The sequence below is a fragment of the Bidens hawaiensis genome, unplaced genomic scaffold (assembly GCF_021521415.1).
Source record: "Bidens hawaiensis isolate Kalapana, Puna unplaced genomic scaffold, B.hawaiensis_p1.1 tig00006913_1, whole genome shotgun sequence".
Lineage (NCBI taxonomy): Eukaryota > Viridiplantae > Streptophyta > Magnoliopsida > Asterales > Asteraceae > Bidens > Bidens hawaiensis.
This window is the reverse complement of record NW_027491474.1, coordinates 612,640-639,214: the sequence shown is the minus strand read 5'-3', so window position 1 is coordinate 639,214 and position 26,575 is coordinate 612,640. Positions and strand designations below refer to the sequence as shown.

Below are 26,575 nucleotides of genomic sequence, written 5' to 3'. Positions count from 1 at the left end.
CTTTGTAAATTAACCATAACTTAATTTTGGTATTAGTATAATTTATATATTTTCTAATAACTATATTTTACAATAACATTGGAATATAATATTATACCTTTATCATGCAACAAAATAATGGTGTATGAACCAACTTGTAATTAGAAGTGGATCAAGATTTTAGGAGATTGGTAATCTCATTATGCTTGGAAAAGAGTAGCATCAACAATTTCACAATATTAAAATCTATTAATGGATAACTCTTTCTTGATTGCATCACATTCATTTAGCTCTTTTTATGCATCCATCCACCCATCAAGTGGAAAATTATTAGCTTTTAGACAATATTTTTAATTCATTATGGATATTTGGTGTCTTATATTGATATTATATGATGTCCATGATAGTTATCCAGCACTCCCTATTATATGATGTTCATGTACTATTTTTTTGAAATGCATCCATCACTCCCACCAAGTTAAAGCTTAGCTTTATGTAAGTTGGATAACTAATAAGATTCAACTTGTGACATGCATCTCTTCGTGGCTTTTATTTATATAAATCGAGAAAAGTTTGTAACATGATAGGAAAATAAGAGCGAAAGATATATACAAGGAAAAGATTGTGGTTATGTTTTCACAAAATGCCATCGTATTAGTTTATCCTTAAAACTATATTAATGTACAAAAGTTTTGGTAGTTCCATACCAGAAAACTAGGTATCACCTACGCCAAATCAGTAATCACCTATGCTCAAAAGCCATTGATAATTATCGACGAACGGTTCCCACAAAAAACCAAGTACTATTGGGATACCAAGCCCAACACAAGTACTAAAAGGAATTCTCCTCGATCCTTTAAGATGTTAGTTCGTGATTGCTATATTTTGTTTTACAAAAAAACGCCGTTTAATTTTATTTATAGAGAATATAAGTTATTTAATGTTGAAATTTAATATATAAATTAAAACTACTAGTAGATATTGTTGATCAATTCTTCATTAAAGTAATAAAAACATATTAAATTGTAAAACAATTTAACCCGAAGGCTAAGCTAAATTGTAAAACATGCATTCCAACTTATACTTAGAAACCCGAAGGCTGATTAACCCGTCCCGAATAAACCCGAAACCGATCAATCCAAATCTTATTTGGGTCAATATATGGTTTGAATTTCTATAGTATACAAATAATCCGACACGAATGCGACCTAAAGGTTGTTGGGTTTAAAGGACAGTCAAAAAATTGTGATGTCTACAATTTTAAAGAGGGTTTGTTGAGCACTATAGAATACAACAACAGTTTCATTCCTAATTTTGAGCAGTATGTAGGTGCATATGCAAATGGATTTTTGTATTGGATTGCATATTGTAGGAACGTGTTGATCGTGATGGATGTTAGAGATATGATACTTTCAGAGATGAATCTACCATTTAAGAAACCGAGTATTTTGGGTACGATGAATAAAATTGGAGGACGCCTTTGTGCGCTTAGCCAGGGAACTACGTGGGTAATGAAGGAACAAAAACAATGGTCTAAAATATATTCGTTTAAATTACGTATACCTGATACCACCTACAGTTAAGAAAGAATGTTCCCTTTGAATCCAAGTTTGGGATTTTGTTTTGTGATGTTATGGTTACATCCTTTCAGTTTGTTTGTTGGACTTTTCAACTAATGTATTTTCTTCTTTTTTTTTCTTTTATCTAGAATGTAAGTTTATTCGATTATTAAGTGTACCTCAGCATGCAGGTCTTGTAATCTGATTGTGATGCGTACTATAAACAGCTTGTCGAATCAACACAAAAAACACCAAAAGAATTCAAATTTCATGCCTATGATTAGCACTCGTTTACACGTTTTAACATAGATATCATTCAGCTAAGTAGGATTACAACTTGTTAACTCAGTGTGAAACATAAGTGCTTGATTAGTTATATAGAGAGAGCATATATTGATTGATTGTCTAACTCGGGGTACGGTTTATGCAAATTCCTACAAGTTGGTTTATACCTAACTAGATAACTAATGATGAAATTAACAACCACATATTATACTATAATTTATCTATAATCCGTACGTCATTTATACAACCAAAGAGAATCACCACTGTCACAAACTGACAATAATATACTACTAATTTAAGGGCCGAAGGAAAAAATAATAATTTCAACTGTTGCAGCCCAATTAATCTTGACGTTAAAGCCCATCTAGATCATTTTAAGCATTTTTTAAGTTTTTAACTATTAGTATTAGTTTGAGCCCATCCACTAATTCTTTTGGCCCAATTACCTTAAAATTTGTTGCTAGTCAACTTAAGTGTACAACTAGGGCTAACAATTTAGACATGATGCACGAATACATGACACAAACTTACACGACTTTAATAGGTATCGGATATGGCCTTAACATATTTCGTGTACCAAATAAGTAGACACGAATCGACCTGTTAAATTTTGTATCTAAACAAGTAAAATACACATTTACCTGCTAAGTACCTGATAGTACCTGATTAAATTTTTTTATAAATAAAAATATATAATAATAATAATAATAATAACAATAACAATAATAATAACAACAATAATAAAATATGTTATATATCATAAATAGTTACCTATAAATTTTTATACGAACCAATTGAACACGACACACATCATTCCAATCCAACATCAAGCAGACGACGCACAAATCCTTCTTCGATTTGCCCTCTCTGTATCTTTGAAAGTCTGGTGGTTCCCTTCCACATCTCTAGTAGTCGCAACCCTTTCTCCGATTCTCCAGCAGGTTTGTGTATTATCATGTATACCTGTATTAACAGGTTCGTGTTCGGGTTTGGGATACATGTACACGATAAGTTTTCATGTTGTGTACATGTATACATGTGTTCGTGTTCATGTCTTATCGTGTACGGGTATACACAATATGCCAGCCCTATGTATAACTAATGGCCGAAATATCGTGTGTACCCGTACACAATAAAAACACGAACACGAAACATGTATACCTGTGCACGACACGAAAACTTATCGTGTACCTGTCACACCCCGACCAAAAGCGGCGGAACATGCCGAGGTGTAACGATTGTCCATAAGCACATGACACTAATTAAAGTGACAGTATTTAATAAACTCATTTCATTTCACAACATCGAAAATGTCACATAACAATTATCCATAAAATAACCATAAACAAGATATCACAAAATATGGCAAATTTGATATTGTTCATTTTTACTAATATCCTAAGGTCTTTGATGTCGTTTTCTTCACAATCATAAATCAACCAAGATACAAACCTGCAACATTTCATAAAATAAAGTTTGTCAACACAAAGGTTGGTGAGCAATTCATAAGTTTAATCATATTAATATATAATAAAGATAGCCACAAAACTTGCATACGAAACGATAAACAAAAGTGGTAATTTGGATAAATAGATATCGCTAAACACATTAGCGACACCTAGCTATAAGGGGAGGCCAAATAGTCTAGGATTCTAAAGTTATCGTTAATTGCATTACGTTAACGACACCTTGCTATAAGGGGATGCCAAATAGTCTAAGATTTTATAGTTTCACCAACCAAAAGCGATAAACACATAGGCATATAAGCATAGAACACCAAATCGAGCAATTATTTAGGTAAAGTATACAACTACGTGTGTGGTTTAAGATTCAAATGTAAAGCATTTTGTTGAATAAGTATGAAATGTCACCCCCAAAATAAAAGATGGAAAATGGGGTATGAAGTACTCACCTTCAAGTAGTAAACTTGAAAGATGATAATTTGGAGATTTGTCGGAACGACGAGTTTAACGCACAATGCCTAAAAAGAAAAGAAGTCTTGAATTTAGAAAGGTTGTCTTGAAGGTCTTTAAACAAAATAAATGTTGAGAAATGTAAATAATTAAAGTTCAAGGTTTTAAAATGTAACTATTTAAGAATTTATAATAATAACCCTTTAAAAATGTAAGTTTGCTCGAAACCAGGTTAAAGTATCTAACCTTAATATTTACTCAACCTATGTTAAGTAATAAGGTGGATAAAATGCAAGAATGCAAATCCCTTTGGAATAAGGATACTAAAACGGTTTTTTTTTTATCGAGTATTCGGGTCTTGATAATTGGTCAAAGCCAAAGTCAACTTTCCAAAATATTGAATGTTATGAGATAACTCAATAAAATTTAATAAGACTTAACCAAGTATGTAGTTCCATTGTTTTAGAACTAACAACGCACGTTAAGAGAGTGTTCGGTTTTGTCGGTCCAAACTTTGTTATGAGATCAAGTTGGATCCAACATTTCCAAGTACTTAAGAAAATATTTAAAAATCAATTTGTAACTATTTTTAAAGAAATATACAAGTCTTGATGGCTAAAAAAACACACTTGTGTGTCTTAAGCGAGTAAGAATCGGTTTGGTTCGGTTTCCATCTCACAACAAGTTCATAGATGGTTTCCACATGTCCAAACACTAAAGAACTTGTATAATAATGTACAAATAAAAAATACCAAAAGTTAACAATAAAGTCTTTAAACAAAAGTTCGGTTTTCGGTTCGGATCGTGTTTCGGGTTAAGACCGAGGTAAGATTCTACAAACCCATAACCATAGAATTTGTGAAAATGATTTTAGAAACTTAGATCTAACAATAAGTATGTTTAAACAATTATTTAACAAAACTAGTAACAAAGTTCGGTTTACGGTTTAGAGCTATTTACGGTTAAACCGAAGCATAGACTTTTAAAAACCCATAACCATGGAACTTGTAAACATGACCAACAAACTAAAATAAGCAAGATTAATATATATGAACAAGTTGTATAGATGTATATATATCAAGGACACGAAGTCCTCCATGAAGCCTTGCCTTATGGGGTCCGAAACCTCACCGACCGGAATCGGAGAAGTAACTACCAAAGGTAAACAAGGGGTGTATATTATATATATGTTGCACAACCATAAACAAGTATTAATAAGGCTACATAAACTAATTAAGATGAAAGACCAAAATCCTTCAAGAACACTTAAGAAGACAACCTTGAATCTTTGATGTTTGAGAGAGTTTTTTTTTTTTTTGGAGTTGTAGCAAGGGAAAATGAAGAGGAAAGGTGGTGTATATATAGGGTAATGTTGGTGGTCAAATATGGGTGTGAGACACAAGAGTTTTCATGCAAAATGGATCAAGACAAAAACACAAAACAACAAAAAATAAATAAATAAATAAATAATAAATAAATAAATAAAAATAAAAATAAAAATAGGATGTTTTCAAGGCCCAACAAGTGTGAAACAATATTGTAACATAAATCCATCATTTTGATTATAACATAAACTTCGGTTTACAAATCGGGTCGGTTTACATAATAAACAAATACAAAAACGAATACAAACAAGACCCGAAATTGACGAATGTCACAGTACCCGTATCTCAAACCCGAACACGAACCTGTTAATACCAGGTATACACGATAAGACAAGAACCTGCTGGATATTCTGAGAAGGGTTTGGCCGTTCGGTGGCCGGTGGTGCTGCTGCAAATGTGAGGAGACCATACTTCCGGAGAATCAAATATGTGGAGAGGTAGACTAGAGATTCGATGGGTACCACAGATGTGGAGGGAAACTACCAGAGAACCGGAGAGGGAGTATCAGATAAGGGTTTGTGCGTCGTCTGGTTGATGTTTGACTGAAATGATGTGCGTCGTGCTCAATTGTTTTGTATGAAAATTTAGGGTTAACTTTAGGGTATATAACATATTATATTATTATATATTTTTATTTAAAAAAAATCTAATCAGGTACTAACGGGTATTTAACAGGTAAACGAGTATTTTACTTGTTTAGACACGAAATTAACAAGTAGATTCGTGTCTACCTGTTTAATACATTAAACCTGTTAACATCATACCTGATACCTATTAAAGTCGTGCAGGTTCATGCCATGCATTCGTGTATCGTGTCTAAATTGCTAGCTCTAATATAACTCCGCGATATTAATCCCATCTTGTTAGTTCCCCTTCACTTAAGACAAAATCACTTTGATATTTTTCCCACAGTAAAGAAATAACATATAATCCAGTTATGTTAAAAACGTGGTTTAGAATACAATATATTCGGTTCCCGCCTTCACGAGTCCCACAAATACCAAAATTGTCGACTTTGGATTGGGTCCGGGGTTGCAAAAATGGCTTACAAACCACACAAATTGATTATAGTACTAAGAGCATCCGCATCGGGTTACACGCCCTAAGGTCTAACCTCGTGTGGCAGCCTGCAGGCTTGGAAGGAACCAAACTCCACCATTGTAAAGCGTTGTGAATTGTTTCAGGTCCGTCTCTACAAACTTGGACTACCCCCCCCCCCCCCCCCTAATCTTTTCATACACATCCATGTTACATAATATACACATATGCATATAAATTTAATATTTTTTTTAATAAAGTTTGTAAAGATTTGTTGTTGTAAAAGAAAATGAAGTTTTTAAGAAAAAGATATAACATTTTGTATGATTTTGTTTTTATAGATACTCATAACAAATGGCTCTAGAGCCTGAAAGACCCGCCTAAAACCCGTACCAAGTATTTTAGCAATAGCCGCGACTGCCATGATTATATTTAAATATTAAATTCTGATATTGTATTGTCCTTTCCACAATCATTTTGATATTTATTTAAATATTAAATTCTAATATTGCATATACTGATTGGGGTAGGTTGAACTTCGAAGAGAAAATTCAACTTCAATTTCTATACAACAACACAAACGCCTATCAACCTCCTACCAAAATTACAAATCTACCCTTTCACGTGGACTTAAAAACACCACCAACTAGTCAACCAAACACCATTACGTAAACACACCTAACCCCTTCCCTCTCAATAAATATCACACCCACTCAAAATTACCAATTTACCCTCGTCGCCGATCAAATGGCCATACCACTTCTCGCCGCCGTACTCCTCCCCATAATATTCTACCTCCTCCAATCCCTCTACACCCACCTCCGATTCAAACTCCCGCCGGGCCCACGTGGGCTACCCATCGTGGGCAACCTCTACGACGTAAAGCCCGTCAAATTCCGGTGCTACGCCGAATGGGCCAGAACCTACGGGCCCATCTTCTCGGTGTACCTGGACTCCAAACTGAACGTGATTGTGAACAGCTCGGAGTTGGCTAAGGAGGTGTTGAAGGAGAACGATCAGCAGCTGGCGGATCGGCATAGGAACCGTGCAACGATGTCGTTTAGTAGAGGCGGGCAGGATCTGATATGGGCCGATTATGGGCCGCATTATGTGAAGGTGAGGAAGGTGTGTAATTTGGAGCTGTTTTCGCCGAAGAGATTGGAGGCGTTGAGGCCCATTAGAGAAGATGAGGTTACGGCTATGGTTGAATCTATTTTTAAGGATTCCAATGGTATATTATCTAGATCTATCTTATCTCAGCTCATAATATTATTTATTTATTCATTTATTATTATTATTATTATTATTTAAATATTAATCTTATTTAAATTGTAATATGTGCCAAACTGATTTTATTTTGTTTTCCTTTTTTTATTATTTTTAAATTTTATTGTTTTACTAATATTTTTAATAATAATGTCAGAGCATGATTCGCTATAGCATATATTTTTTAGTTTTTTCTAGTATTTTTAAATAATAATATTGTTTTACTAATATTTTTTTGGCGTCACGTATCGGTATCGATGTGCATAGCCGAGCTATCGTCACTAGGTTCACAATGAAACGAACACATGTAGGTTTTTAGGTAGGTTTTCTATATAAATTTTATTCTAAGTTTTTTTGTTACTCTAGCAAATGTTTGTACTTTAATTAACCGTTTCGATACCTACCGAGTTTCAGCATGGCCCATCGCAACACACAATTTGATTGCAACTTCTTGTTATCATATTTATTCATGCTTGTTTTGAGTAGATTTAGATCTGTGTTAGTGTAAGTTGTGATCGTATTAATTTAAGCGATCTGAATGATTATTAGTATTATTACTAGTGGCATTTTAGCTAATTTGTAGTTGTAGATATGCTTAAATTATTAAAGTATTATTAAAGTATGTGTCACGACTAAGGTACATAAAGTTGACTTTATTTAAAAATAGTACAAAAAGACAATAGTGTGGTTAGGTATATTTGGTACCAAAAGTGTACCTGCCAACCCTATGTTCAACTCATAAAGCAATACTTCCTTTTTATCGTTTTATCTTTTGAAAATGTCATTTATTGTAAATGAGCTCGTTCGAATTTAATGTCTTCTAATTTATTATATATCTTCTAATTTATTTAAATATATTTAGTTATTTTCATAGACTATAATTATTATTTTGTAGATGTATATTATTATATTAAATAACCATTATATAAATACTAGGCTCGTAAGACTACTTGAACTTGATAAGTGAATCCCGACTCAGGTTTGTTCAAGCTCAGCCCTGTTTGAGCTTATAAAGAACTGATTTCGAGTAGCTTATGAATGGCTCAGCCCGTATACAACCCTAAACACAGCCATGAAGATTTTATGCATCTATTACTTGCAATGTGTCATATATGATGAAAATGATTAAATTCTTGTTAGATATTTACTCAAGACAACATTTTTTTATTAGCAAACATTTTTCGTTAGCAAATTTATACCGAAAGCTGATAAAAATTTATCAATTTTTAATTGCAGAAAACAGAGAAAAAGGCTTGGTAATGAGGGGTTATTTGGGATCAGTTGCATTCAACAACATTACAAGATTGACATTTGGGAAAAGATTTGTGAATCCAGAAGGCGGAATGGATGAACAAGGAAAAGAATTCAAAGGCATCGTATCAAACGGAATTAAAATCGGTGGGAAGGTTTTCATGGCTGAAAATATTCCATGGTTAAGGTGGTTCTTCGCGGGTGAAAACGATATTCTTTTGAAGCATGAACAACGAAGAGATCGACTCACGAAAGCCATCATGGCGGAACATGACCTTGCACGCAAGAAAACTGGCGGGGCCCAAGAACATTTCATCGATGCGTTGCATACACTTCAACAGAAGTATGATCTTAGTGACGACACGATTATTGGTCTTCTTTGGGTATGCAGTTCTGATCTAGTTCTTTCAAGTTTTAACTTTCACGGGTCAGGTTGGCCGGTTGTAAATTGGGGTTTGCATGAAAACGAAATAGCCAATCCCTAATCAAACCGATATAACCAAACCCGATAAAAACCAACAATTTTCTTTCAAGTTAAAAAAAAAAAAGAAATTTCGGGTCAATTTCGGTTTTGTTATCAACCAAAATCGAAAAAACCGGACCAATGAAACAAACTTTAAGTAATTTATAACTTGTTTGGAAAGCAGGAACCCTTCTGCTTTGGAGATCCCCGCATAAGTTCCCGGATCTTCAAAACGGGACGCGACGTTCAATTGTTTAGAAATTAATAAATTAGTTTCAAATGAGTAATAATCAAATAATCAGTAATTAACAAAAAAATTTAGTCCCAAAGTTTTATGCCTAAATTCATTATTTTGGGCTCTTTTTTGGCCCAAATGGTAAAACCGAAATAACCGAAACGGGCCGAACCCATTTTGAAAATCGAAACCCGAGAAACCAAAACCGAGCAGTTTTCACAAACCGAATTTTTCATTATTGGTTTGGTTTGAGTAAAAAAACTGACCCAAAACTAACGCAAATCGATCCATGCACACACCCCTAGTTGCGAGGTCAAAAAGATTTTGTAAGGTCAACTCAGGGTCAAATTTGGTTTGACCCATTTGAGAAAGAACATAATCTACTTTCCATGATTTTTTTGTTATGCGTTTGACTAAATTATCTATTGATCGGGTTTGACCAGGACATGATCACCGCGGGAATGGACACAACTTCTATCTCAGCGGAATGGGCAATGGCTGAGCTGGTTAAGAACCCGCGAGTTCAAAAGAAGGCCCAAGAAGAGCTGGACCGAGTTGTCGGGACAGACCGGATCATGTCAGAAACTGACATCTCAAAACTCCCTTACCTCCAATCGATAGCCAAAGAAGCCTTAAGGTTGCACCCACCAACCCCGCTAATGCTACCACACAAGGCTAATTCAAATGTGAAACTCGGCGGGTATGATGTCCCGAAAGGTGGTATAGTCCATGTGAACATGTGGGCCATAGCCCGTGACCCGGCCATCTGGAAGAACCCGGATGAGTTCTGGCCCGAACGGTTTTTTGAGGAGGATGTGGATGTCAAGGGTCATGACTTCCGGCTACTGCCCTTTGGGGCGGGCAGACGGGTCTGCCCGGGTGCACAACTCGCTATAAACTTGGTCACGTCTATGTTGGGCCATCTTTTGCATCATTTTGAGTGGACCCCACCGGCCGGTGTGAAGCCCGAAGAAGTGGATTTGACCGAGAACCCGGGAATGGTGACTTACATGCGAACCCCACTTCAGGCCGTGGCTACACCTCGATTACCGAACAACTTGTACAAGCGGGTTCCAGTTTGATACTTATGCTGAACTATTTTGTAGTGTTCTTGCATTTTGTAGTGTAACTTTGTGTTTTGTAATGGGCTTGTGTCACTGGGGCTTGGATTTGAGCTCCCTTTTGGTTGGTTTTGATATTTGTTATATTGAAAGTAATATTTAAGGTTATTAAAGGATTAAGTGAGCAAATGTAAGGATAATTATGTATCTAGTTGTGTAATGTCATATTTGGATACTTTTTTAAAAGTTTAGGGTTCCTTATCATGTTATAGCATTCGGGTTACGTTACTAAGTTTATATAAAGGTTTTATATGTAAGATTTTTGTATGAATGCGGAAACATTGGGTAAAAAGCACACGGGTTAGGTTAGAATAAAAACACATTTGAGCTGTGAAAACTCTAGAAACTTATTCTCAACCACATGTTTTTAATTAAAGATTAAATCTTGTGGTTCACAATTAAAGTTAATAAAAAATGTAAAAGTTTATTTACATTTTCTCTCTCCTGAAAACATATATAAAAATTACTAAAAAATGTAAAAAAAATAGCAAAACATTTTTTTTATGTTTTCGATGTTTTGTATTAAATGTAACAACATATATTACATGTAACAAAAAAAAACGATGTTACATAGGGTTTTCACGGGTTTTCTCAACTCAAGAGAGTTTTCAAACTATACTTCTCCAAAAGCACACATCCTATGGCCTATGGGTATGTTAAAAGATAACAAAAAAGTTTCATGGTTGCACAAATGAACGTTTAAAAACACGAAAACGAATTTATATATATAAAAAAAAAAAGAAAAAGAGAGAATCATATAATCAAAAGATAAAGTCGTGACCTACATAAGTTTAGCATCTCAAAATCTAGTTTGTTGAATATTATAATTAATTATAATGTGATTACGTTTTTCTGTCTTTTATGTTTATACAATTTTTCAGTTGATGCCCTTTACCAAAAAAAATTGTCAAGAGTTGTACTTTATGTTCAAAGAATCTTGGTATATTTTTTTCACCAACGATTATTATGTTTGTCAGTTAAATCTAGTCATGTGCATTAGGACCTAATGAATGTGCGTTGGCATAGAATAACAAAATTGACTAGATGTTTTTGAACGGAAATTGTCTAGATTTAATAGTACTGATTAAATGACCACCCACCCTTACACTAATTCCTTGAACTCTCTCAACTCTTTGATCTTTTCTTGACTTGCAGAAGGTAACGATTTGAATCTCCTTTGTTTTTAAACCTGACACACATATGTAGAGCCTTAACTGAATGGTAGAGGTTGTTGCCTCTTATAGAGAAGACACCGATGCTCAAATCCTGACATTGGGTAAATTAAGAATTGATATAGTTCAAGAGTATGAATAGACATGTGTACGTGTGGTCGTTATTCATGTTAAGAATGTAACTATAAACTTTCTCCACTAGGAAACTAAACATCTGAAAGTATATCAAGAAAAATTGAAAAAAAAACAAAGCATTGCTATTATTCAGCTCACATAAAGGTCTCTTCAAATTCTTTTCCAACATGTTTTCTCTATACTTGTAGTTCTTGTCTTGTAAGGTTAAGCTAAATTTGAATAGATGGTGTGCTCAAAAATTTGTTACTTGACATGTAATTTTATTTTGTCTCAAGTTAGGAATTTACTAACGACAAAACGGCAATCATCACAAGCAACATCAAATGGAAAATAATGTACTTGGCATGTAAATTTATTTATAAATTTCTTACTTTAAATGACATTCTAGAGCATAGTAGTTCAATTCCTTTATCGGTTTCGATACAAGTCGATTTAGGTATTTTCTAGTACTTTTGGCCTGCAGGCACCATACTGGTTTGTGCATATATGATGAACTCCCGCTCATCTTGAGAGGGGGTTCCACTAGTTTAATTATTATTATTATTATTATTATTATTATTATTTTTTTTTTTTTTTTTTTTTTTTTTACGGCGGAAATTTTGTAAAGCACCGACAAGTAAGACACTGGATGGGCAACAACAAAGAATTACATGAATAAAAGAGAATTTTACAACCACTCTATCCAAGTTACTTTACACTTATTATTTCTAGCGGAACAAACTAAGAAATTTATAAATAATAATAAGGTATAAAGTATTAGAAATTGACTTAATATGGAAAACAGATAAATAAAAAGATTTAATAGGTCAAATTAAGTATATTATGTTTTTAATTATCTGGTTACAAGAAAGTAGGGAGATAAATACATCAAGCATGGATCACTAGTAGCCTTTTCTTTCCCTTAGTTTGTCTGGCGAGTGTGTCTTTATGGCACTTTGCCTCATATGCGGGAACTAGTCCACACTATTACAAAACATGATTCCAAACTCATGTTTGATGATTATTTTCAAAAAGAAATCAAGTACGTTGTAGGAGTGGAATACGCAAAATTGGCAGTCAGATGTTAGTTTTTGTAAGTTCTTTCATTTAAGTTCAATGGTTCGTTCACGTAAGTTCTTCAAATAATAAAAATTTTCTAAATTTTATTGATTTTGGGCATTCTAATTTTTATTTATTTATTTGTGAATATGAAGTGTCAGAGACAGTTTAATTTTTTTATTGAAACAATGTTTAACGCATTGAGTTGTCGTTGATCGATTTATCGACAAGAATAATTGTCACGTATGCCTTGTGTTTTCTTTATATAATAATTACCATGGTTTTAACTTTTAACATTTCGATGCTTAAATATTGGGGTTTGTCATGAATGTTGTTAAAACTAACATTTGTTTTCTTGATTGGGTGAAATAGTTGCATGATTAAATTATTTTCTAGTTCCTTTGGCTTCTTTGTCTCTTGCTTCAAATTTGAAAAGACGTATCCCCCCTCATTGCATGATGACAATCTAGAAAATAATGATTCAAAACACGTATTTTGCTTACTTTTATTGACATAATTCAATATGTATGTTGAATTATTGTAGATGTTAGATTATTTATATATCGACCATGAACGGACTCAGATAAGTGGGCCCCACCAATAAGCTATGCCGCCTCAGATTGCATTTCCCGAATTAGCAACTTCATTCCACAAGATCATCAAAAAAGTACGATAACGATCAAATACCTTGCTTTATTTATTATCTTTACAACCAATAAAGAACTTTTGTTATAAATGTTTCTATTTATACCGGAAAATCTACAATCTTACGCTGTCTCGAGTGTACCTTTAATTACAACACTCTGACTACTATGAGCATGTTTGGGATGGGTTTGAAAAATGTTTATTGACTTTTTGGTTTTTTCAAAAATTCATTTTGAAAAGCCAGGATTTGAGGCTTTTAGAAAACTGCTTTTTAATCCTTTCAAAAAACTAAAATAAAAAATATTTTTGTGATTGCCAAACATATTTTAACTTATTGGCTTTTTAAAAACATCAATAAGCCAATAAACATTTTTCAAACTCAATCCCAAACATATCCTTTTCTTCATATGATGAAGGGTGGGACATGTATCTGGTGCCTTCCTCTTCAGATTAGTCAACACAATTACAAAACATGATTCTAACCTCTTGTTTGATGATTATTTTTGAAAAGAAATCAAGTACATAACATGAGTGAAATATGCAAAATCGACTCGGTTAGATGTTGCTAATTATAGACTAAAATCCATTCAATGGTTCGTTCATGTAAGTTCTTCAAATATTCAAAATTTTCTAAATTTGGTTGATTAATTTTGAGTATTCTAATTGTTATTTTTTGTGAATATGTAGCGTCAAAGGCAGTTGAACTATAGTATCGGAATAGTGTTTAACGCCTTTGAATTATGTTGATCTGTTTATACTTTATAGACAAGAATAATTGTCATGTAAGCCTTGTGTTTTCTTTATATGCATAGTTACCATTCATGATTTTGATGTTTTGATGCTTAAATATTAGGGTTTGCCATGAATGTTGTTAAAACTAACATTTGTTTTCTTAAAAGGGTGGAATAGTTTTTTTTTTGGAACGCGGACTTTCTTGTGTGTTTGGCCACCGCACTCTCCGAATTTGGAGAGCTCCGTTTCCTCACTCTGGCTAAACTATGTTGCCTTAACTAGGCCCAAACTGCCTTTTAGAGTTTGGCTTAGGCACCCCTCGAGAAGCCATACCACCGGCTACCACTTGACAGCCATTGTACCACCACAATGACAGAACTCTTTAACATAACACACGGTAGGATAAAAACCCAGATGAACTCGGGGACATGATAGGACGAAAAAGGGTGGAATAGTTGCATCGTGAAATTGTTTTCTTTTGCTCCTTTGTCTTTTGCTATAAATTTGGGGAGATATGTCCTCCCTCGTTGCATGAAATTCAGGTTTTTTTTTCTTTTTTTTTAGAACGGTGACTTTCTTATATTTAGGCTACCGTACTCTTCAAATTTGGAGAGCCCGATGCCCACTCTGGCCAGACTATGTTGTCTTAATCGGGTCCACGCTGGCTTCAGATTTTGGCTTGGGCGTTCCTCCGGGAAACCTTACCGTCGACTGCCACTTGACAGCCGTTATGCCACCACAAAAACACAACTCACTGACGTAACAGCCGTTGTGCATGAAATTCAGGTGGCAGTCTGTTTTGATTGATTACATCTTCTTTTAAAATACTTTTTAGTTTTCATATAAAATAAATATGAGTTAAAATCTTGATACAATGAAATTAACACGTTAAACGTACAAATAATTAGAATATTTATTATTACTTTAATGTTTTAAACTAAAGTAATTACAGTACAAAAAATGATTAGAGTATTATCTAGTTTAAAAATTGTGGTGAAGTAATTATAATAATTACTTTAGCGTTAAATATTTTGGATAGTATGATAACACATCAAGAATAGGTAAAATTTTGGCAAGTATGATAACGAGTGTCAAATGGCAACCGGTGGTATGGTTTCTCGGGGGAACGTCTAAGGCCAAACTCTAAAGCAAACGTGGGCTCGGTTAAAATAACATAGTCTGACTAGAGTGAAACATCGTAGCTCTCCAAATCTGAACAGTGCTGAAGCCTAAATGCAAAAAAATCATCGTTCTAAAAAATAGATGAAAATATAATATGATTTGTCAAAAGAAAACATGATTAGCATTTATGCATATTTACTTTTTATTGGAGGTATACGCCTCCAGAAGTTCTTGTTCAATACATATTTATCATTACCATCATTACATAACATAACATAACATAACATAGTCACACAACACATTGAGTTAAAGTGACGAATTAATAGGTACACCCAATAAGCTAATTCCTGCGTCTGCAATAAAAATATTACCTGTCACGTAATATGATGAGTCATGGATTAAGTACCTAACCAACGACGTCAAGGCTGGGCTGATAGTGCCAAATTCTCTTAGCGGTGCTCCTTTTAAAGCTGTACTTTTTAACCACTTCTTTTGCATAAGTTCCTCCGTAATCTCATACTTGAAAAGGCCGGGACATATAGAGTTTACCCTTATTCCATGTTTTCCAAGTTCCATTGCCATTACCTGCAATAAGTCATTGATTAAACTCGTAATCTTATTATCACATGCTCAGATCATGCATAATAATAAGTAAGAACATCGATAATAACAATAACAACAAACAACAATAAATAATAATAATAATAATACTTTAAACTTAATATATGTAAAGCTTTGTAACTATATATCCATCGCAATTGTAAAGTTCGGAGGACGAACTTTTGTAATATTATTAATGGCTGATTTTGAAGAAGCATACGCAACAGCTCCTGGACTATATGCACGTTGAAAACCGACAATCGAAGATATGTTGATTACAGATCCAACATGATTACAAGCACGCATTTGAAGGCAAACATACTTTGAGACCAACCATGATCCTTTTACATTTGTTCTAAAGGTTTTATCCCAATCTTCTTCTGACCAATCCAATGGATTTTGTACAGGACCTAGATATACAATACAACATAACATCATAAACTAGATTAGGTGGACATATAAACAGCCGTATGTGTGTGCCTATCTGATTCAAGTTAGAACCACTAAATTGTTTAAATGCTTATAAGTTGTTTAGTTCACTCTTCTTTATTACAATGTTTGTGAATTATAATATGGTGTGTTCATTCACCGAGGAATACACTATTTGTGAAACAATTAAAATATAGTAGTTTATACACTATTTGTGAATTATTAGTGTGTTTTGGATTGCCCAATCTGACTTACCAAGAGGTCATCCATTCTTGTAATACTTGTCTATTTTCATTTGAGCTTGCTTAACTATGGAGTTTTCATCTACTCCACAGCTAAGCCCATGATGCATTGGTGATTTAAGATGCAAAGCATTTCTTATGAACAAGAATCTCTCATGTCCATGACTGATATGAGATTTTCCAGAGTGTTATATTAACAATTTCACGAGGAGACTTTTGCTCGACAAGTTGCTGACTCAGGTGACTCTTTGCAATAAAGGTACTGATTTAGCATTCACAATGCGTGTGTATTGCACTAATGAGACAGAAACAATGGAACAATTATTTGGGACATGTTTTATGCTTCTAAGGCTTGGAGATCGATTATGATATGGCTAAACATAGACGGTCACATGGTGATGAAGCCTACCAATATGGTACATCAACTTGGTTAGATTCGTTAAAATTCTTCAAAGCTAAAAAATAAGTGGTGGAAGGTCTTATTTACATGTTCTGATGGGTGATTTGAAAGACTCGAAACTTTTGATTTGATTTCGCATTAATTTTTTATGTGGATAGTTACCCGAAACAGTAAAATCAATTTCACTTGGGTCAAATGGTCAAATAACCCTATTCTTTATAACATAATTTCAACTTGTTTGGTTAGCATTTTCTACTTTCTAGCCATCATAATTTTATAAAAATCTTTTGGAGTTCAAAAAAAATTTGTTTTGTTTTCGGTACATTAACAATCTATAAAATTAAATGCAATCTATAATAACGGTAACAAAAGTATATGACAAATACTAGTAACTACTAAGTAGTAATAATGATAATAAGATATAATTTTTTTACTTAATACAACAATTAATAACGTTATAAAACACTTAAAAAAAACAGTCAAGAGTGTTATATAATATAGTGAAATTAGCTCTTACACTTTTGTTATTCATGAAGATTTATATATTTTTTTAAGAAAAAATTACTGTTTGCATCCCTGTGGTTTAAGGGCGGGGACACATTGAGTCCCTCGAAAAAAAATGAACTTGTTGAGTCCATGTGGTTTAAAAAACAAACTGTATGAGTCCATGGCGTTAAGCTTCTGTTAACATCCCCGTTAAAATGAGGGGTAAACTTGTATTTTCACAGCAGAAAAAAAAACCAAAAACATCGTTCAAAACTTCAAACCCTAACTCACTATTCATCATCTTCATCCTCAATTTCCAATTCCTGGACTTAAATCTTAAATTCGATGCTCAAATCAATTAAATCTACACCCTGATTCAACATCACGTCTCAATTCGAACGTTTGAGATCCTAATTTCACTCCACATTCTTCACACTCTATGTTCTATCTATTGATTACGGTTGCTGGAAGTGCGAGTATTTCTGATGGCACCTCGGCAGCACGGCGGCGACGACAACAAAGCCACAGGTGCACGGCGGCAGCGACGCAAGAGCTAGGATTTTTATCATGATATGTCGATTATGGTGGGTTATGGTGGAAGTACTGTTGCTAGACAGCGAGACCAGACGAAGATTCCGGCAACTGAAACATTTTATGATATAACCTTGCTTTTCCGGCGACATCTCCGGCGAACCCACCTGATTCCGACACAACGGTTTGATTAGTTTTGTTGAAAAAGTAGACCGGTTTGATTAATTTTGTTAAAGTAGTTCGGTTCTATTAATTTCGTTAAAAAAATAGTTCGGTTGTATTAGTTTTGTTAAAAAAGTAGTTCGGTTTGATTAATACGGCCCGTTTAGTTTTGTTAAAGAAGTAGTTCGGTTCGATTAGTTTTGTTAAAAAAAAGTAAGTTCGGTTCGATTAGTTTTGTAGAAAAGTAGTTCGTTTCGATTAGTTTTTGTTAAACAACTAGTTCGGCCCGATTAGTTTGTTGAAGTAGTAGTTCGGTTCATATAGTTTTGTTAAAAAGTAGTTTGGCTCAATTAGTTTTGTTAAAAAACTAGTTTGGCCCGATTAATTTGTTAAAGAAGTAGTTCGGTTCTATTAATTTCGTTAAAAAAAATAGTTCGGTTGCTTTAGTTTTGTTAAAAAAGTAGTTTAGTTTCGATTAGTTTTGTAGAAATAGTTCGGTTCGATTAGTTTTGTTAAAAAAAGTTTGCTTCGATTAGTTTTGTAGAAAAAGTAGTTCGTTTCGATTAGTTTTTGTTAAAAAACTAGTTCGGCCGAATTAGTTTGTTGAAGTAGTAGTTCGGTTCATATAGTTTTGTTAAAAAAGTTGTTTGGTTCGATTAGTTTTGTTAAAGTAGTTCAGTTCGATTAGTTTGTTAAAAAGGTAGTTTGGTTCGATTAGTTTTGTTAAAAAATGTAGTTCTGTTCGATTAGTTTTGTTAAAAAAAAAGTAGTTCGGTTCGATTAGTTTTGTTAAAAAAGTAAGTTCGCTTCGATAGTTTTTGTTAAAGAACTAGTTCGGCCTGATTAGTTTTGTAAAAGAAGTAGTTCGGTTCTATTAGTTTTGTTAAAAAAGTTGTTCGGTTCGACTAGTTTTGTTAAAAAATATTTTAGATGGAAATTTATAATGAGGGACTAAAACTAAGCACACCATAAACCACAGGGACTTATAAGAATCTTATGAAAGGGCATATTGGTAATTTCAGCCTTTCCATGGATGGAAGTTTAACTGCAGGGACTCATATAGCTCGTTTTTTAAACCATAGGGACTCAACAAGTTCATTTTTTTTTCGAGGGACTCAATGTGTCTCCGCCCTCAAACCACAGGGATGCATACAGTAATTTTATCTTTTTTTAATAGCTAAATACATGCACTTTTTATTATATCATATAGATGATAACTAAAAATACCTGTAATACCGGCATTATTGATCAAAACATCAATACGGCCAAAAGCATCCCACGCCTTTCTCACCGATGCTTCAATGGTCTTACCATCAGCACTAACATCAAGCTCCACCGATACTGCCACTGCACTATTGTTTCCGCCTTCATTTTTGTTCTTCCACAAATCCAAATTGTTAATTTCATTGCATAGAATCTTTAAGCGGTCCGTTCGGCGGGCTAAGGCAATGATCCTGCAACCAGATTTGGCTAGGTCAATACAAAATTCCCAGCCGAGCCCAGAAGATGCGCCGGTAACCATGACGATCTTGCCACTAAGGTCTTGACACGGTTACATTTCAAAGGTGGCTATACAGTTTATAACTATATTTCAAGTGTTAATTTGACCGTAACATCAAGTTGATTTGCCATAAACTAGCAACATAAAGAGAACGTAGTGTTAATTTGACCATAACATCAAGTTGATTTAGTTTTCATTTTGTTACTACTAAAAGCAAATATTGTGGCATACTATTTTAATGTATTTATACAAAAGCCTACGGTATGTGATAGAACGTGATATTTTGATAATAATCAATAATGTTTTATGCCCTTCATTCACTCATTATTCAGAATAATTTATACAAATACATTTTCATAAATATGCCCCCACATTCTAGGGATGAGCAAATGAACCGGGTATCGGTATCGTACACGAGCATTTCGGCACTGGTACATGTACTAATTTTTTTAAGAAAATCAAGTTCAGGAAATTTGGGATTGGTATTGGTCAGTATTGGTACTAGTATCGATATTTACCAAAGTTTTGTTTATGTATCGGTACCGAACCGAGCATTCTCGATTGCGGCACCAAGTTTTTAAAAAATTCAGGATCAATAATGGCCAGTATTAGTACCATACTGAGCTCATCCATGCCTTAGTCTACGATACCCCCTCAATCTAAGCTGGAGGATTGTGAATGCCTAGCTCAAAATTCATAAAAAATAGTTTTGTTGTATTCGCATCTAGATTACTGTAGGGCGTTCTTGACTAGGATCAAGAATGGTGTACCCAATAGCGGTGTCAGAGCCACTTTTATGAATTTTCAAAACTCATCGGTTAAAAACCCGATTAAAGCAGTTAGTTTTACTTTGCCAAAACTTTTGTTTGGCGAAAATGATTACTGCCTTTATGGTTAATTTGAATGATTGTGTTGTTGGTTGCAAATTAAGCCTTGGACCAGTGTTGTTTTATTTTATGGTTGTGTGTATTTTGGTTCTTATGTATCTTATATTTCTTTGTGGTTTGGGAAGCCTTATTGTAATAGTCGAGACAAGAACAAGATTCAAGAGGAAACCCAATTATCAAGAACCGGGAAAAGGAAGATCACACGGAGATCTTGAAGCAAGTGAGCTGATTTAAGACATTTTTTTGTTTTTTTGTTTTTGTTTTGTTTTATTTTGTTTTGTTTTTTTAATATTTGTCTCCTTGATCGTTTTGATGTTGCTATATGGCTCTTGTAACACAAAGAGTATATGGCTTGATTTGCATCTTGTAAATTTGTAATTGTTTGAACTTTGGGGTTTAAAATAGATTAGACTATCTCATAACATACCACTGAGTATATCTAACTTTCGACAACAAACTACAAGATGGGTTCTAAACACATAGGCGTAACTACAGGTGTACAAAACTGGTTTGGTTTTGCATATTCCAAATCGATTTGGGTTAAACCGGTTTGGTTTAGAAATCGGTTTAAGCATAGAACTACCCAACCTTATCCAAACCGGTTCGGGTAGGTTTTAAACCTGTTTTATTGAAAAAACCCCAAATCGCTATACAAATCGGCGGTTTGATTCGGTTTGGGAACCAGTTTGGTAGAAACCGGTTCAAGAAACAAACCAATTCGGTTCCGTTCGGTTTCCGGTTAAGATTCTGAACCGGTTTTTATATACACCTCTAGGTGTAACACCTGACCTAGCAACAACTCACGTAGCTAATCACTTACTAAGTCTTCAATTGGGCTCGCCCAGCTTTCAAACAAACCAATCACCTCAACAGTCCATTTAACGCCAATATAAATTCACTTAGCCCATCTTTGATAGCAAAACTATTTCATGTCCTAGCGGTTCCAAGCAAATAAATTTGGTTTATTATGGGCCATTTCGAAAAAGTATTGATTTAGTTGGGTTAAAACGGGCCTCGCCAAATTGGAATCAGTTTAAAATGAGTCGTTTTAGGAAAAAGAAAAAAAACCGTCTATCCCACTTCGGGTTAAAATGAGTCGTTTATAAATATATACATATACACACACGCACGCGCTAGCTTAGAACTAGGGATGAGCTTTTTTTTCCCGAATACCGATACCGTACCGATACCGTACCGGTACCGTACTGATACCGTACCGTTACGGTACCGACCGATTGTAAGCGGTACCGGTATCGGTGTTTGTTTTTCTTAAATTCGGTATCGATAAAATGCGGTATCGGTACTTTGCGGTAAAAATCGGTATTGGTACCGAATTTATATAAGTATAGATTATCAGGGATCCTAATTCAATTTTTTAAATATATAACAGATTGTGTTTACCTATTTATGCAAATTATGTGGTAATTTTATATTGCAAAGTAATCAATTCCAATTCCAATTCCACTTTTTCCTATTTTTTCTTGATTACCAACGAACCTACCATCAGAAGCCTCAATTCCTCCTTTTGAAAGTCTATGACATTCTCTGAATTTGGTTTTGTTTTGGTTTTGTCAACTTTATTTGGTTATGATTTTGTAAGAGTTTTATGAAAGTATTGTTACTTGGCGAATAATTTTTTGATTATAACAGTTAAAAAAAGGTTCAATAAATTAATCATCATCATCATCATCATCATCGTACTCAGTATATCCCACCAATAGCCAAGCTATGGTAGGGTCTGAGGAGGGTAAGATGTAGACAGCCTTACCCCTACCCCATAGGGATAGAGAGGCTGCTTCCGATGAGACCCCCGGCTCGATAGTAGTTTTGCATCAAGCCTTGGACATAAGGCACATAGCACTCAATCATCGGGACACCGGCTGATTGGTGCATGTACCATTGTCTTTCGGCTATCAACGCCACCACATGATGCCTGATTAACCTTCTGCCACTTTTAACGTTATTTTCACGAGATTAGTAAAATAACGTTAAAATTAGTGCAATTTTACTTTTGCCCACCCGAAGGTTCAATAAATTAATGGTAATCAATAATATGTTATAGTTTGAAGTTATGCCCAATAAAACGCTAGTTTAGACCACTTAAAGGCTAAAAGGGTAAAACGTTAAAGCGGTAAATTACCGAAATACCGGTACCGAACCGATATATTTGGTACGGTATTCGGCATCTATTTTTCCTCAAATTCGGTATCGGTATTTTCAGTATTGGTACCGGTACAGTACCGCTAAGATACCAATCTCATACCTACTTAGAACTCGTGTGATGCACAGGATGTTTAAAAAAAATACAGTTAAGCTATAGAAATTAAACGATTAATTTTTTTTCAAAAAACCTATATTTTATCAAATTAAATGGTTTTATAAGTTCAAATTATATTTTCTAATGGAATATTCATACGAATACGTTGTCTATTCTCACGCAATTTATTGATAATCACGAAAAAATACACATGGTGATTTTATAAGTTGTAATTTTATTTTATTTTTGATAGAATAACGAATCCTAACAAAAGATGATAAGATATTTTATTATGGATGTCATAAAAAATAATATAATATATAAAATTAGCATGAATAAAACACCTTTTGTAGTATAGTGTCGAAAGAGATGGATAAAAACTCTATAGATCCATGGAGGTTGAATGAATATGTGAGATTAATTACTATTCATTTATAATTTTTTTATTGTCTTTATCATCTTATATATATCTATAAATATCGTTCATTGAATTTTACCATATTCATCTCCTACACGCAGACGTTTATATAATATGATTTAATTTAAAAAAAAAGATAGATCTAAGTTCATTAAAAATATAAATATTTTGATTGTATTGTCATAAAGCCCGCTTTTTTTTTAATCCCGATAATTTAGTTAATTAGTTACTTAATTAAAGAATGGATTGATATGTTTTGATTACACTGACATAAATATGTTTTCATTATAAATACAAGAATAGTTTGAGCGGGAAATTTAGCACACGTGTCCCCAACTATTTTCTTTTGTTAGATAAAGTAGATATATCTCACCGATCCTACCCGCGTGTCACACCCCGACTAGCACAGTGCGGAAGCGTAAAACGGGAATGTAACAGACACCTCTGATATCAATACATTGTTTATAAAGAAACATTACAAACTAATTTACAATATATTACATTTCTTTGTTCTATCATTGTTTAACAGTCTAAGCGATACAAACAAAACTAGTTCGTTAACTAAACGTTCTTACTACTACTGCCCTTGCTTCTATTCACGTAGCATCAACCACACACTTCAGTCAAGTAACAGGTCACCAAATCATTCCAATTTAGGTACACCTTAAAAGCAGTTTAAAACGGGTCAACTACTAGAGTTGGTGAGTTTCACGAGTTTCAAGAAATCAGCAATGAGTATTCACAAGTCAACACTTGTAATCATGAAACAAGTATGTATGTATGTAAATGATGTATGTGATGTAATTATGCTAAGCTACAGTGAAGCCTGGACTGTTCGTGCTGCGTGCCTCCATTTCCCACGCTCAATCAACCACTGTGGCCCCTTTCCGCCCACAACATGCCCCGGTAGCTATGTCTAACACTACATAGCTGGTTCGTAAAAATTATGGTCCTGTGCAAACGGTTTTGGTGTCTCGGCAAACCGTGCCGGCTCCGTTTGGGTTTGTCAAACCAATAGTACTATTCACAAGCCACCGGCTCGAAGTTAATCACTGTGATCGTGGGGACTTTCGTGTGTTAGCACTTAGGTAATTCACATTATCACATGTTTCAGATAAGTACATAGATATAAGCAAACATGCTTTTCACCCCAAAAGTTCGTAAAACAGTTTAAAAGTGGGGTCATGAAACTCACGGTTTAGTAGATAATCAGAACTGTATCGGCTCGTGGTTTGTTCGGTCCGCTATCAGTAGTTCCTATAATCAATATTATAATAATATTAATATTTTAATATTATTATAATCTCAATACTAAACTGGGCTGTATAACTAATCTGGGTGTAGCTGGAATGCCCAGAAAGTGGCAATAGGCTTAGGTTGTGATGTTGATCAATGTCTAATACTTAAAATCGAACTTGGCTCAGACTCCCGTTTTCCCAGCTAGGCCAAGTTGCTCGTTTACGCGTTCATAAAACAGTTATGGGAAAATAAGCTTGGGTAAATGGAGGTTAACAAAATGATTAAGTTATAAAGAAAGATCACATATTGGGGTCCCGGATTAGCCACGGTGCCCGTTTCCGCTTATTCAGTTTGATTTGAGAAGAAACGCGCACAATCCACCCGGATTGTCCAAGTTTCTCATAGAAATTTTCATTTTTACTTAATTAGCCCAAAATTATGATTTTTGATCACTCTTGGTGTTTTGATATACCCGCAGATTCACTAATCGCGAACTTGCCGGTTTTTATAAAAACTGAATTTGTTTAATATTCAGATTAGCATAATTAATTAATCGTTAATCATTAAATTATGAAAATTTAACCACTTATCAATTAAAATATGTAGATTTTTATAAAAATATTTCTGGAATTTATTTACTGATTTATTAATTTATAAAAATTCATTTTATCAGCTATATTTCGTTTGAAAATCGTCCGTTTACCCCAAACAATTTCCAAAAATTCACCAAAAATTCCTGAATACTCAATTAATACCCCAAAACAACCTGTATCAATTCCAGAATGTAAAAAGCTCGTTCGATATTCTTTTCGGCCCAAATTCGGCTATAAAAATTCATACGAATGCAAATAAACAAAACACCTTTAAACTTCTCCAAATGATCCCAAAATTCATATGTGATCAAAATACATCAAATCTGAGTTACCAGAAAAATTTCATAATTTTTGAAGTATTTTAGCTATTTTTCCCAAATAAACGTCCCAATTCGGTAATAAATTCGCCAAATATTCTCGGATAGTCGAAAAATTACCAAATTTAAACAGGGACTCACTGATATGATCTCTGATGTCCCTGAAAAATTTAAAGTCCTAAAAATATGCACATCACAACCTTAACCTAAATAGCCCGTAAGCGAGTGTTTCGGCATTACCTCAGCGGGTTTGGCTCGTTTCCGACCTTTTAATCAAGTTTTCAGGTTCTTGTGCTTCTAAGCAAGCTAGGTACAAGTCCTATATCACAAACCAAGCAATATTTCATCAACATAACAGCCCTTAAGTTAGGGTTTCAGCTAGTGCACAAAAACGAATTTTTGAACCGTAAAAACGTCGTTTCAACCCTTTAATCCGTGTTTATGGCCAAAAAAATTATCAAAACAGGTTCCTTACCATGTGTATGATCAAAACATGTTTATGGAACATTTTTTGGATTTTTACACGGTTAGGAATGATTTTTAGTAACCAAGACATGTTTTTATGGTATTAAACAAGTAAAAAGCTACTTATTTAAGCTCCTTACCTTAGGTTTTCTTGCTGTTTTTGGCTGGAGCAGAGTTTTATCCAGAGTTTTTAAGAAATTATGTGGAAAAATGGCTTGGATCTAGTTTAATGTGAAAAGGAAATGAAGGGGGGAGGGGGGTGGCGGCTGCGGCCGGAATCCATGGGCCCATTTTTGGGCCCATTTTGGCCCAAGTTTCTGATTTCTCAAGCCCAAATACGAAAAGCCCGGTCCAAATTTAGTTCGGGTTCGGTTTTTGGCGCGAAAAACTTATCGGGTGCGACAAACAGCGCGAAAACGAGTGTTTTCGGCTAGTTTTGTGTAAAATTATAAAAACATACTATATGTTTGTAAAAATCAAAAATATTTTCATGGATCGCTTAAAACATTTCAAATAAGTGTTTGGTAAGTCTTTTTCGGCTTAACGGATGATACAATGCTTGGTTTGTAACTATCTTTCGCGTTTAAATCTATAGCGGGTGGTTAAACGAGCATGTTTTCGTTTAACTTGTTTGCTATCAAACTAAGGCCATATTTCTAATATTTTAGCTTGTATAGATCGTATATCACTTATAAATGCCCCCCTGAGA

The 26,575-nt window shown here is 34.1% G+C and overlaps 2 protein-coding genes across 2 annotated transcripts; one reads left to right on the top strand and one right to left on the bottom strand.

Moving 5' to 3' along the window:
- Positions 1-6,906: 6,906 nt before the first annotated feature.
- LOC143633909 (cytochrome P450 98A3-like) lies at positions 6,907-10,641 on the top strand. The gene is made up of 3 exons (XM_077102123.1): positions 6,907-7,390; positions 8,662-9,059; positions 9,818-10,641. The coding sequence occupies exons 1-3, from the start codon at positions 6,907-6,909 to the stop codon at positions 10,454-10,456; spliced, it is 1,521 nt and encodes a 506-aa protein (XP_076958238.1). The 3' UTR covers positions 10,457-10,641.
- A 5,004-nt stretch (positions 10,642-15,645) lies between these two features.
- LOC143633906 (uncharacterized) lies at positions 15,646-19,726 on the bottom strand. Its single transcript, XM_077102120.1, has 3 exons — positions 19,417-19,726; positions 16,120-16,349; positions 15,646-15,924 (listed from the first exon to the last, which is right to left on the bottom strand). Exons 1-3 carry the CDS (start codon positions 19,709-19,711, stop codon positions 15,646-15,648), a joined length of 804 nt encoding a protein of 267 aa, XP_076958235.1. The 5' UTR covers positions 19,712-19,726.
- Positions 19,727-26,575: the final 6,849 nt, after the last annotated feature.